This window comes from Sinohyriopsis cumingii, chromosome 15, assembly GCF_028554795.1.
Source record: "Sinohyriopsis cumingii isolate HCF-2022 chromosome 15, ASM2855479v2, whole genome shotgun sequence".
Classification (NCBI taxonomy): domain Eukaryota; kingdom Metazoa; phylum Mollusca; class Bivalvia; order Unionida; family Unionidae; genus Sinohyriopsis; species Sinohyriopsis cumingii.
This window is the reverse complement of record NC_142975.1, coordinates 107,975,684-107,989,381: the sequence shown is the minus strand read 5'-3', so window position 1 is coordinate 107,989,381 and position 13,698 is coordinate 107,975,684. Positions and strand designations below refer to the sequence as shown.

The 13,698-nt window shown below is 34.7% G+C and overlaps 1 protein-coding gene across 4 annotated transcripts in view; it reads left to right on the top strand.

The window, feature by feature from the left end:
• Positions 1–13,698, top strand: part of LOC149782442 (leucine-rich repeat-containing protein 71-like) — a 107,709-nt gene that overhangs the window by 22,596 nt on the left and 71,415 nt on the right. For all 4 annotated transcript variants that reach the window (XM_089933847.1, XM_089933850.1, XM_089933848.1 and 1 more), the window contains exons 3-5: positions 687–893; positions 6,609–6,737; positions 13,033–13,108. In XM_089933847.1, the coding sequence (XP_089789973.1) occupies positions 687–893; positions 6,609–6,737; positions 13,033–13,108 (412 nt within the window). The remainder of the gene's footprint in view (positions 1–686; positions 894–6,608; positions 6,738–13,032; positions 13,109–13,698) is intronic.

The following is a 13,698-nucleotide window of genomic DNA, read 5'->3' as shown; positions in this document are numbered from 1 at the left end:
ATTTCCTGTTTTACTAAAAGTTTTAATAATTTCATTAGTCTGTTGTCTTGTAATGTTTATGTTGTCACCATTCAGCTAGAGAGGAAAGACTAACAAAGATTCAGCATGACTAGTAAATTTCTAAATCTACTATTCGTCTTGCTAAAAGGAAATTTATGTTTAATTCTAAGCCTGTAAAACCAAAACATTTGAATGCAATCAGATGTAATTTTGAATATGTAAATACAAATGCTACAGTATGTGGCATTTCTTTTTATTACATTCTTCACTCTAATACATGTAATGAAATTTTGTGCTTAGGTCATCTTTGCAGTTGTCATTCTTATTCTCTGTGTTTATTGCTATCCACTCTTTTTCCCCCACTTACTTTATTATTCTCCTTCTTAATTCATAAATTAATAACATCTTAGGACGGCTAGGTTTAATTGAGTTGGATCAGTTAGGTTAATTTGGAGAAGTAAACTTATTTTATGGCTTCATTTCAGATTATTGCAGACTTACTGATATTCCAGTTCTGTCTTAACTGATGCATCTAGACATTTAAGCTTTCATCTAAATTCAGTTGTATATTATCGTAAATAGATTTTGCATCTTTTTAAAATTCTATCAGATTTTCAATAAAGGTAAGTTCACATTAAAAGTGTATTTATTTTGCCAAAATGTACACATATTTGATTGTCTTGCAGAACCCTACATCTGTACAGGTAATTTCCAGGCAGACTTTACTGAGCTGTGTCGGCGTAATAACATGGCAGTTATACCCCCTGTTGTGCTTCGACCACGGCCACCAGGTATGTCCATACAGCCTGAAACTAAACCAGAGAAGGGTGGTGGAAAGGGGAAACAACCCCAGCCTGAACCAGAGCCTGACCCCGAGTTAAATGAGGATGGAGGTAGAATAGTCATTATGTGGCACAATCTCAGCACCTGAATGAATTCCTAGTGACACTTTCTGTAGCACCCTTTGCATTTGTTTTCAAATTCATATGCATCGAGCTTGAATCATCAAATATTTCCTTGATTAAACTGTAATCATCCTTCGAGAATTTGAGAATTTTTCTGTGTAATTTTTCAGTCATCATCCTCATTCTCCTTTTAGAAATTACACACTAAATTTGTATTCTTATTAGATCCAAGTACATCTTCTTGCCTTTTACTGTTTATTATTTTAATCTCACATTGTTCTGTTTAATATGTTTGGGATCTTTTTAAAAACTATTTGATTTTACTTTAAGTATTATATAACTAATTTGCTGCCTTAAGTTGGTTTTATATTCTCTGTGGACAGGATAAATATTAGAATGATTAATTTGCCTTCAAAATGAAAAATCACTTTTGCAGGATTTATTGTCCGTTCATGTGATCATCTTAGAGTTTGTGTTATAGTCAGAATAAAGAAGCATTGAAATGTATTTCAGTAGAGTTATTTTATAAGATTTTGATTTATTGACAGAGAACAACTGTGTCTACATCAGGCAGTTTATCATCTCTCTTGGATAAGTATACAGTAATAGAGGCAAAATGCCAAACTCATTGCCATGGTTTGAAATAGACTTGTTGCAAAAGCAGTAAATACTGGACTTGCTTTACAATTTTTCCAGTACACTTTTGTAGTTGCTGCTTTACTTTTAGCCAGTTGAAGATGACATGAAGAGGTTTGATAATTTAAATCTGTCAGTGCTAGAAATGGTGTTACATACCACAATCCAGTTATTATCTTTTAGGGCCAAGTTCAAAGTTTAGTCTTTGTAATTCTTGGTGTCTGTTGTATAACTCCCTAGTAGATTTAGACTGAAGATGTCAGAGTGCACAATCAAGAACAATTCAGTGCCATGTATTTTGATGACTTACTTTTGATCTTATGTATATCTGAAGACGTTGAGAACAGGCACTAAAGTGTGGTGCAGCTCATTTACTGCTTAGGAAGAGTGTTGTATACTACACATTTGTACTCTCAGCATCAGGGTCATTGGCCAGTCTCTTTTATGTTGTATTTTTATGTGAGTGTCAGACCTTCTTTTGGCTTCCATAGCATATTAAGAGTTCTGACAAACTTACAAACTATTCATTAGAGACAGAAATTAGTTTTCTGTTCCTTGTAAGCTCATAAATATTGTAACTGTGTTTTGGTCAACAAAATTTCTTTGATTGGTAAACATTGTTTTTACAGTGGGAAACAAAATCTAAATATCATTACCATGTCGGCACAAAAGTCATATATTTGTAAGACCTTGTCTGATATTCTGTGTATATTATAAGTAACTTTGCTGCACTTTTTATACATAGTTCAGAGCATCAATGATTTCTATGGTATAGCAGACATTCGACAAATCTCAGTTTACTTTCACTCACCGCCAGTTTAAGTCTGTGAATTTATATCCCTGCTCAAAGTAATGGTACAGTTTCTAGATTTAATACAACCATGTCTATGCAGTTACATGGTTGTTATAATAAACTAGAATTCAATTCGCAGTTTAAGATTTAAAAAAACCCCAAGTACCTTAAGCGCTCTTTTTGTTACATTGAGATTGTGCCTGCCGTTATGACTTTCTCCGTCTCATTTTCACTTGCTACATGCTGTTTGCTTTAACAAAATTTGAAGTTTGAGTTTCTTTAACATTAATTTGGTATATTATTTACATTAATTTGATCTAACATAATTCATTATTTTTAAACTCTGAATGTTTTGTTAGCCATGGAAAGTTTGTTTTGGTTTGTTAACTAACTCTGGAATTTTGGGTTCTTTTTCATTTGTATTGTGTGGTTTATTAACATCTAATTAATGTAGTTGTTGATAGACATCCTTCAGTATTGTTTATACAAACATATCTTTCAATCAGGTGGTAGTAAATGCAACAGATCATACTCATATAAGTTAGAAGCACTTAAAATGTAAAATTTATTAAATGTTTCCTTTCATGTAATGGCAAGCTAATTAATTCTGTTATTTGTATGTTAATTTCAACTTGGATTAGTCTAGAGGCAAATGTATGAAGAAGGCATGATCTGAGCATCAGCTTGTTCTTCATAACACGAGTCAGCAATTTTTTTTTCAGATTAATTTTATGTTGAAATGTGTGATAATTTTCTAATTGTCTTAAATTAATTAAACTCCAAGTCATATGACCTCTCAGAATTGAGTCAGAAGTCATTACATTTAACTGACATGGCATAAGGCTTCTCAAGAATGGTCTGGAAAGTAATGGAGTTATTTTTCAACTTCGGGTTCAGCAAACATCATTTATGACCTGCCTTTATAACTTTACTCTCATAACATTGGTAGTTGTATGAAAATTTGTAAAAAGTCTAAAATGATTCCATAACTTTGAATCGGTTATCACTGTTACTTACATCAAAGTTGAAATAAGTCTTAAATGTATTTTCTAGTTTTAAGGAATACAGTAAATTATAATTTGTCATTATACATCATTGTGACAAAAATTCATTGGTAATTGTTTATTAGGATCACACATCAAGACATTTATAATAATCACCTCTTCCCTCCATCTGCCACTTTGTCATACAGTCTATCTGTCCTGTCATTCACACCTCTTATAATCACCAAAGCTCTACAAAATCTTACACATGTAGTTTGATGTCATTTGACTTGTATGTTACACATATATGTGCCTTAAAAAGGTTGGTATATTCAATTCCAATTTTAATGCCATTATTGCAATTTCCCATCCATTTCATAGCACTTCTGCAGTAACAACAGGTCATTATAACCAGCATAGCTGAGCTTTTATGCATTTTGTCTTGTCAACTTCGTTCTGGCTAGAGTTATGGATCTTAACAATTAATATCTTCACCAATATAGACCAAGAACCACTGAACATATTGTGATCCAATTTGTTATGAACATTTTGTCATGTGCCTTTTATGAGTTTAATATTATCTATTCCCTTTTGAATAAAGTTATTCCCATCTTACTGATCACTGCCATCTCAACTCTGTCAGCTTGGGTTCAAATGTTGGGCTTATGTAAGAAATCATGGCAGTATCTTCTCAGAATTTTCCTGGGCTCTTTCTCCACCAGATATACTGGCTGCCATGTGCTGAAAAATTACATGAAACCAATAAAACCACAACCATTTCAATATATTTTGGTTAAGAACACTGTCTCCTGCACCTAGGTATGCTGTTTGTGGGTTCTACACCTTTTAAAGCCCTTTTCGGTCAGGCTGCTTATAATCAGTATAACTTGAAAACCATTAATCATGTAATGTATTCTGATGTGATCATTAATTTGAAAGACCTGGATATGTCTTTTATGAGTTTTGTATTGTCCTCCCCTTTTTGGACATAGTTATGGCCCATGCTAATCAGCTTCATATATGTACATGGCATGTTGTTTGTCTTGTTAATTTCTTGAAGAAGGTGGGTTATGAACATTCTGCATCATTTAGAGGAGTTATGGCCCCTGAATGTCCATCTTCTGATATTACTTTCCCCACACAAGTTCCTCTGTTTAATGCATCATGGAGCAGACTTTAGAAAGTTTGGTCTTTTCCAGTGCACGTCCCATTGATAACAGATCTAGGAATCTTGTTTTGAAGTAATTCATTTAGTTTCATCACTTTTCTTTAGAATCTGCATTTGAGAAAATGTAAATCTATCTACAATCAATTTTCTAGCTTCATCAGAGACAAAGTAGACAAGCCTCCATACTAATTTACTAGTAGAGAGGATGACCTCTAAAGGGATGGTAATGACACTGAGAGGAAAGGGAAGGGCATAAAATTAGAACTTTTTTCAAGCAATATTGTACTGATTTTGTGTTGTAAAGAAAGCCTTCACACATTGATGACTTTGAAAGTCAGTGACTGTAAAATATGTGCTGTAGAAACTTAGATCAATAGTCCGTGAAGTTTATAATCACCTTAATATAACACAGCTAAGGCTGCAATGTTTACCAAACTCAGTGAGGCTGGAACTGAGCTTTTTCCTTGTTACAAATGAATAAGCGTGAACAACTTTGCTGTAGCCTCACTTGACATGCAAGCAAATCCGTATGGTCATGTCCCAATAGTTTGTCCAATCCCATTGTAAATAGCTCAGAATAATTTTGTCATTCACTTGCAAAAGTCCTCATTTGAACCTTTCATGCTGCTTTTTGCCTGGAGAGAAACTTTCAGTCATTCAGCTGTTAAAATCTTCTGAATCATGCACAATTTGAGAACTGCACAATAACTGCAAACCACATAAATGGGTATACTGCCCTCTTGCACTGAAGTGTTTGTATTACTACGGTGATTTTAGTAGAAATGAGTGACAGTTGTTTCACATGCTTCATTCATAAATTCCAATATTGGTGCATATATCAGCTGATTAATATGTAATTTAGTTCATGTTTTAGGATGAAGTTTATATTACAAAGGTTAAAATGTGAAGCACTTTCCTGTTTTTCATTTTGTTAAATTATCTGAAATTAGGTAGATATGTTACAAAGATGGAATCATCTTGATTTCAAGATCACATCTTTTTGTCAAAATCAGGTAATCCAGATCACAACTCGACACTATTTGTTTTATAATTACATGTATCTGGATTTTCTAATGCTGACACCTCTACATGATACAGCAGTTAAGATTGCATTACTATGATAATAATATAAATTTAATGCTACATATATGTATAGGAACAAATAATACTGCTAATGAAACCAAACACACCACCAGGAGGGGCCCCGAGTGGCTGAGTGGTCTAAAGTGCTCACCGTTCCGGATCACTACTATCTCACCTCTGCCTGCATGGGTTCAAGTCTTAAGTTTGATTAACATGGGTATGTGAGAAAGCTTGCCAGTAGCTTCTCGTGGGTCAGTGATTCTTCCCGGGGTTTTCCAGGGTTCCTCCTCCACTAGTTATACTGGCTGCCATGTATAGCCTATTTTGTGCTGAAAAATGGCATTAAACCCTACAACAACAACAACAACAACAACATCAGGATGTGCTCATCAGCAAACACCAGATAAACCATATTGCATGTTCATTTACATAGGGGTGGGCAATATATGGTATGCAGGTCAGATCTGCCCTGTAACTTTTGTTTTAGCCAGTAATTTACAGCGTAGGTGTGGCTTTAAGAATCCCATATCTGGCTCATGCCCTAGAGGAAGTTGCCCATGCCTGGTTTAAATGCCCTAGAGGAAGTTGCCCATGCCTGGTTTGAATGGTTGGTAGTTTTGTAAACATTTATAGGCAGTAAACTAAACTAAGCAATTTGCATGTGTAAATAATGCAACCTCACATAAAAATGGAATATCCCCCCCCCCACATATCTTGTTTAGATTTTCCTGATATTCCGACAGTGTTGAACAGATACAATCCATATAAAATTGAATTTTTAAAAAAAAGAATCCCCTCCCATTCAGTTTTGAAGTCAGAAAGGGTGGACTGTTTACTGTGCATCAAGTTTCTGCTCTGGAGTTAAGCGTTTTACAGTAAATTAAAACATGTTCATGTTAAGCTATAGCCTTTCTTCACTACTTAATTGTGCCGTCTTCCCACTCTAGCAACTGTACTTACATTTAATCAGTTATTGTTTGGTTTGATGCTCAAATTATTGACAAAATGCATTAACTATCAATGTATTTTCTGCTGTTCAGAGCATGCTGATGCTCCACCCAAGACATACGTTGTGAAGGAAAACAAGTTTGAATATTTCAAGCCAACAGTCCAGGTAGAAATGGACAACCCCGATAAACCGGACACTGTCTCTGAAATCTATATACGAGGTAAATATGCAAATTAAAGCTTTTCTTGAACAGATAATTATGTCAGTTTTGATAAGGTTTTTTTTGCACCTCATTGATGTGTTGTTACTCTTGTCTGTCTGTCCAGTTAATCTTTGCAATAAGGTTACAGTGGAGGTTTGTTCATGTTTCATGAACACACTTTTATAGTTTATAATTCTTTGCTTTTCTATGATATGTGATTCAAACAAGAGTGCAAGCTAGTCTTTTGGAGACAGAATGAAATAATAATAAATTTATCATACTGATTGGCACTGTCTATATGTTTTTTAAAATAATTTTTAAAATACATTGTTACTCTAAATCAATATGAACCAGTCCAAAAGTTCTTGTTCAAAGTCAGAAGAAGATTTATAAATCAGTGATACATTTCTAATGCACTTCCGTTATCTGTTTCTCCAAAACAACTACAGGTCTACTCGTTGTGCTACTATCTTCTGAGGTATATTATTATTTTACATGAACAATTCATGGAGTTTCCTTTTAACAAAGGGTTGCTAGGGTAGGGTTTGTATGCTTCCTTGGAAACTTTGAAAGGTACTGGATGTTAGCTTTTCAAGACTTTGAAATCTTTAAAAATTGACATTGTAGTTTTAAAGTCCTTGAAAATCACTTCGTATCCCATTAAATTTAATTTGGCTCATTTTTTATTGTACAACTCCTGGAATATGGTTGATCTGGCTCAGTTGTATTTCCGATCTCTGGTGTCTCATCTTATTTGCTTGTTAGTCCTTATATGATTCTCACTTTTACTGTCTGTATTTGAGGTCCTGAAAATGTATTTTTGCAATCCTAGAAATCGTGAAGAAGGTTTTGAATTTCATTTGAGTGGATGCATATAAACTCTGGCTTAGGGTTGATATAGGTGTCATTCCAAATGAGTAAATAATCATAATTCTTAATTGTAACAAACTGCTCTTACAGATGTACAGTATCATCATCATCATCATTGTCGTTGTCATCATCATCATCATCATCATCATCATCATCATCAAACCCTTAACCCAAGAGGTCACTGGGGCACCACAGTTGACTTAACAACCAGTTCTCTCCAGCTTTCCCTGTTCTCTAGTGCCCTTTGGGAATCTCCAGATCCCATGCCTGTCCTCTCCTTAATGTTGTCTTCCCACCTCCTTTTCTGTCTGCCTCTTCTTCTGCACCCTCGTACTATGCATTGCAAGATTGTTTTTGTCATTCCAGATGATCTTGAGACATGACCGTACCACTTCAGTTTATGCTTTTTTACAGTGGTCAAGAGATCTTTATAGGATCTGATGGCTTGTTGGATCCTGTTGTGGACTTCTTCGTTGGTTACATGGTCAATGTATGAGATGCCCAAGATCTTGTGGTAGCATCTCATTTCAAAGGTTTGAATCCTTCTTTGTAGCTCTGATGTGAGCGTCCATGTTTCACAAGCATACAGACAGATGGATATGAGAATTGAGCGCATCAGCCTTATTTTGGAACCAAAAGCAATGTTGGTAACTTTCCTTATTGGTCTCAACCTTGTTATTGCTGCTGTTGTCTGGGCAATCCTGCAAAGTAGTTCTGGTTTGGAGCCCTCATCTGTGATAATTGATCCTAAGTACTTGAAGCTTGTGACTCTTTCCAGCTTCTCTCCATTGACCTTTATTTCTGCACTGATGCCATCGGTGTTGTTTGTCATCAGTTTGGTTTTTTCAGCGCTAATCTCCATACCATATGTTGTGGAGGTTGTGTCAATGTGCTCAACCAAGTCAGCCAGTTCTTTTTTCTCCTGCTAAACTATCAATATCATCTGTGAAGTGAAGGTTGGTGATTGTTCTTCCTCCGATGCCGACAGTCCCCTTGTGGTCATGCACAGTATAGATCTCTTAAAAATCAAAATATGAAGTCTGACATATATGTGTAGAAAAATGTAGTACAATCTCTGAAATGGGCCAGAACTGTTAACTGGAGATCCAGAAAGCAGAAATTCTTGCTGCAGAGAGCTGAGAACTTACAAGAGTTATTTGGTATAACTGAGAAAAAACATTGTTTTATAAGAAAGAAATAATAAGTATTGCTTGATGAAATATATGACATATTTACTAAATGTTTTCTTCTCCATGAATGCAGTTACCAACTTATTAAACTTTATGAACAAACAAGATGTTACATATATAACTTCAAGGCTCCACAGACACAGGTTTCTGCTTGATGAAGTTGGCGGAGTCCTGTAGTATTCACAGCCATCTAGCTATCCATCCATCCATCTCTCCAACCATCAACAATTTGGTTTCTGTTGGGTAACTTTAGTGGGAATAAGTTGATCTGAGCCCAATTAGCATGCAGATTTTATATTGATTTGACTCTGAAAGAGTTTGATTTTCAACCCTCGATATCATCATTTAAAGGAGTTATGGCCCCTGATTGCTTTCCGCGTAACTTTTGTTTCTGCCACTTGATTTCATCCAAGATTTGTAAAGCAGTTCTACCATAATTAACCCAGATAGCTGAACCCTCCAACTTTTGGGACTCCATATTTTCAAAATTTGTACTAATTTTAAATAGTACAAAAAGCTTGCTGACACCAAAAAACGTTTTTGAAAGCTGATGAAAAATAATTCAATTTGGAATGTAAATTAACTGCACTAATAAAACTTGTAATTGAATAGTCAGCCCACAGGCCATGAAACCACTTTGATTACCTTTATTATTATGTGGATTAACTGAAGGCATTGTCAATAGGCAGCAAAAAAATAGCAGATCCGTAAACAAAGTGAATTGTGAACTTGTTTTAGGCAATGATACAGGAAAAACACTTTTCATCTTGAGACAGTTAGCAGAGTTAATGAATCACTTCCATAACTGTAAAACCAATGGTCATCAGTGTTACATTGAGTCGACAAGTGGTTGCAGGCTACATTTATATTTGCCACTGGACAGCAAACAAAGGGAGGTGTCCAGGAGTCATGCACATAAATTCCTGTTCTTACTAAAACGAATTAACTTGTGTGATACAAAATGTTTAATATGTATGTGGGTTATTATCTCTGTTTTCTGTTTGCCAGTAAACTGAAATGGGTTTACATTTACTTCTGATGAAGCAGTCATCATCAACACGTTCATGTAGTTTTATTCGATGACTTATTTCCCTTTGGCAACCTTATTTTGGATGTACATGTAGTTGGTTTAGACTTTATTCATAAAATCAGAGTTCATATAATGGTATTGCCGCATATAATTTCCTGATCCAGTGTAAGTGATTTTGGCCCCATGATATATTTTGGGCTATGATTGCCATATGTAGAGTTTTAGTCAAGATCACTTCAAGCCTTTTTGAAGCAATATATGAATGATCTTTCCAATTTTCAGAGATAAGATAATAGGAATAAATGCATGTTATTTTGGTGATACAGTAAAAGATATTCTTAATGTTATGAAAAAGTTAATATTAGACTGAAGCTGTATTTATAGACCAAGTTTCCACCCAAACATTTCACCATACCATGTAGATGATGATTAGGCAGTCATAGTGTTGCAAATGAAAAGAAAGATACAAACACTGTAAATGCAACCGGAATTCTTCATTTGTAAAAGAACTTTGAAATATTATTATGCATGTGCTTTATATTGGCAAGCAAGTACAGGTAAAACCCATTATAACGTGATGCTTGGGGGCCAAAGAATAACATTATGATATATGCACTATCGCATTAACAAAATATTTTTGAAAAACTTCCCCATTGAAAATGTACATTGAAATTTCAATGTCATCAGTTTTAACTAACCTCTTGATCATATAATCTGCTTGGGATACAAATAATCTGCTTTTCAGAGAGCATGCATTTAGGATGTTAAAAAGAGAGGTCACCTTAAATTAAAAAATGGGAGCCATGCAGCCATCGTGTTCTAAGTGGAATCACATTATAATGAATCACGTTATAAAGGGCTTTACCTGTATATAATGTAAACTTGATTACCTACTTTGACGTTGTACTTGCTGGCCTCATTGATACACAGTCTTGAGGATAAGGATATTAATTTTCTGGACCCCATGCCAAAAATTGATTATTTTCATCATTTCACTGTCCAGACAGAGAGAAATAATTATTTTTTAGTGTCCTGTTATTTGAGTCAGTGATGGAATATTGATGTGACAATGAATGAGTTCATTCTATGAGGTAATTTTACAGGAGATATTCCCCCTCAGGTTGCCCATCCATCTGACTAGGTTTCCTTTGCATATCTTTAACAAAATTTGTTTGATTTCAGTAAAATTTGGTTTATCCTTATATTAATCAGACCCTGAATGAGGTAAATTTCCAGCATTCAACATTATTATTGACAGGAGCTATGCTCCATGATCAGCCATCTCCAACTTTGGGTTTTGCAGCACTATGTTATGAAGGATTGTTGATTTTCGACCATTTGTCATGTAGATTTATACTGATGAGAGCTTGAATTTATTGGTTTTCATTGTTCCATAGTGACATTTAGAGGAGTTATAGCCCTTGAATTTCCAAAATCCCAACTTTGATCTCTCCAGTATAACGTGTCTAAGGGTTTTTAATTTAAACCAAACTTTTTAGTATGCCCTTATAATTTAATAAGACACTGAATTAGTTTCATTTCTACCATTTCACAAACTATACAGGCATTCTGGGAGTAATGACCTTGGATTACCACCCTTGATCGTTTGTCCTCCTGACTTTAGTTTCTAGCATTGCTTTCCCAGGCATTGTTTGATTTCAACCAAATTTGACCTGCAGTCTTATATTGATGAGATGGATTTCCAGCATTCCACATCATCATTCAGCGTAGTTAATGCATGCCTCTAAATCAGCGTAGTTAATTCATGCCTCTAAATCAGTGTAGTTAATTCATGCCTCTAAATCAGCGTAGTTAATGCATGCCTCTAAATCAGTGTAGTTAATTCATGCCTCTAAATCAGCATAGTTAATGCATGCCTCTAAATCAGTGTAGGTAATGCATGCCTCTAAATCAGTGTAGTTAATGCATGCCTCTAAATCAGTGTAGTTAATTCATGCCTCTAAATCAGTGTAGTTAATGCATGCCTCTAAATCAGCATAGTTAATGCATGCCTCTAAATCAGTGTAGTTAATGCATGCCTCTAAATCAGTGTAGTTAATTCATGCCTCTAAATCAGCGTAGTTAATGCATGCCTCTAAATCAGTGTAGTTAATGCATGCCTCTAAATCAGTGTAGTTAATGCATGCCTCTAAATCAGCGTAGTTAATTCATGCCTCTAAATCAGTGTAGTTAATTCATGCCTCTAAATCAGCGTAGTTAATGCATGCCTCTAAATCAGCGTAGTTAATGCAGACCTCTAAATCAGTGTAGTTAATGCTTGCCTCTAAATCAGCGTAGTTAATGCATGCCTCTAAATCAGTGTAGTTAATGCATGCCTCTAAATCAGTGTAGTTAATTCATGCCTCTAAATCAGCATAGTTAATGCATGCCTCTAAATCAGCGTAGTTAATTCATGCCTCTAAATCAGCATAGTTAATGCATGCCTTTAAATCAGCGTAGTTAATGCATGCCTCTAAATCAGCATAGTTAATTCATGCCTCTAAATCAGCATAGTTAATTCATGCCTCTAAATCAGCGTAGTTAATTCATGCCTCTAAATCAGTGTAGTTAATTCATGCCTCTAAATCAGTGTAGTTAATGCATGCCTCTAAATGCTCATTCTTCTGATTTTATTTCCCAACACAAGAGCTTCAGTTTAAGACTCTGCAGAGCAGATTGTAATTAGTGAGGTCCTTTGTGATGTACCAATAGCTATAATGTTCCCTACATTGTAATTAGTGAGGTCCTTTGTGATGTACCAATAGCTATAATGTTCCCTGCACTGATATTAGTGAGGTCCATTGTGATGTATCAATAGCTATAATGTTCCCTACATTGTAATTAGTGAGTGAGGTCCTTTGTGATGTACCAATAGCTATAATGTTCCCTGCACTGATATTAGTGAGGTCCATTGTGATGTACCAATAGCTATAATGTTCCCTACATTGTAATTAGTGAGGTCCTTTGTGATGTACCAATAGCTATAATGTTCCCTGCACTGATATTAGTGAGGTCCTTTGTGATGTACCAATAGCTGTAATGTTCCCTGCACTGATATTAGTGAGGTCCTTTGTGATGCATCAATAGCTATAATGTTCCCTACATTGTAATTAGTGAGGTCCTTTGTGAAGTACCAATAGCTATAATGTTCCCTACATTGTAATTAGTGAGGTCCTTTGTGATGTACCAATAGCTATAATGTTCCCTGCATTGATATTTTCAGGTTGGAAGATAGATGATACCATGATGGGCACACTACGACAGTGTTTACCTTTACTTGAAAAGTTACATACTATCAAGTAAGTTATATGACTTACACATATATGCATAGTTTGGGTTTCTCACAGTATATTGTTAAAACTATATATATATATATATCTATCTATCTATATATATATATATATATATATATATATATATATATATATATATATATATATATATGTATATATATATGTATTATGATGTATTTCATATTGATGTTGTGAGGCACTTGCAGTTAGCCTGTGATTCAATTTTAATTTTCCCTTTAGTCATACATATTGTTATTATACCCTCACCAACAAATTTGTTGAGGGAATATAGTGTTTTGCCCATATGTTTGAGTGTTTGTAGGTTTGTGTGTTTGTAAGTTTGTTGCACCCACAATATCTTTGACCCTATTTCTCATACACTCATGATAATAACTGTATACATTCATTTCATTACTTGACCATACAAACCTAAGTCACTTTGATGTGATTTTCACTCTTTGGTGACTTTTGTATTTTCAACTATTTTTGTTTATTAACTGCTTCACTATTTAAGACCCAAGTTCATCTACACTGATGAAAGTTACTATATGATAGTGGTCAAATTAAATGCTCACATACTTATAACTTATTTTTAA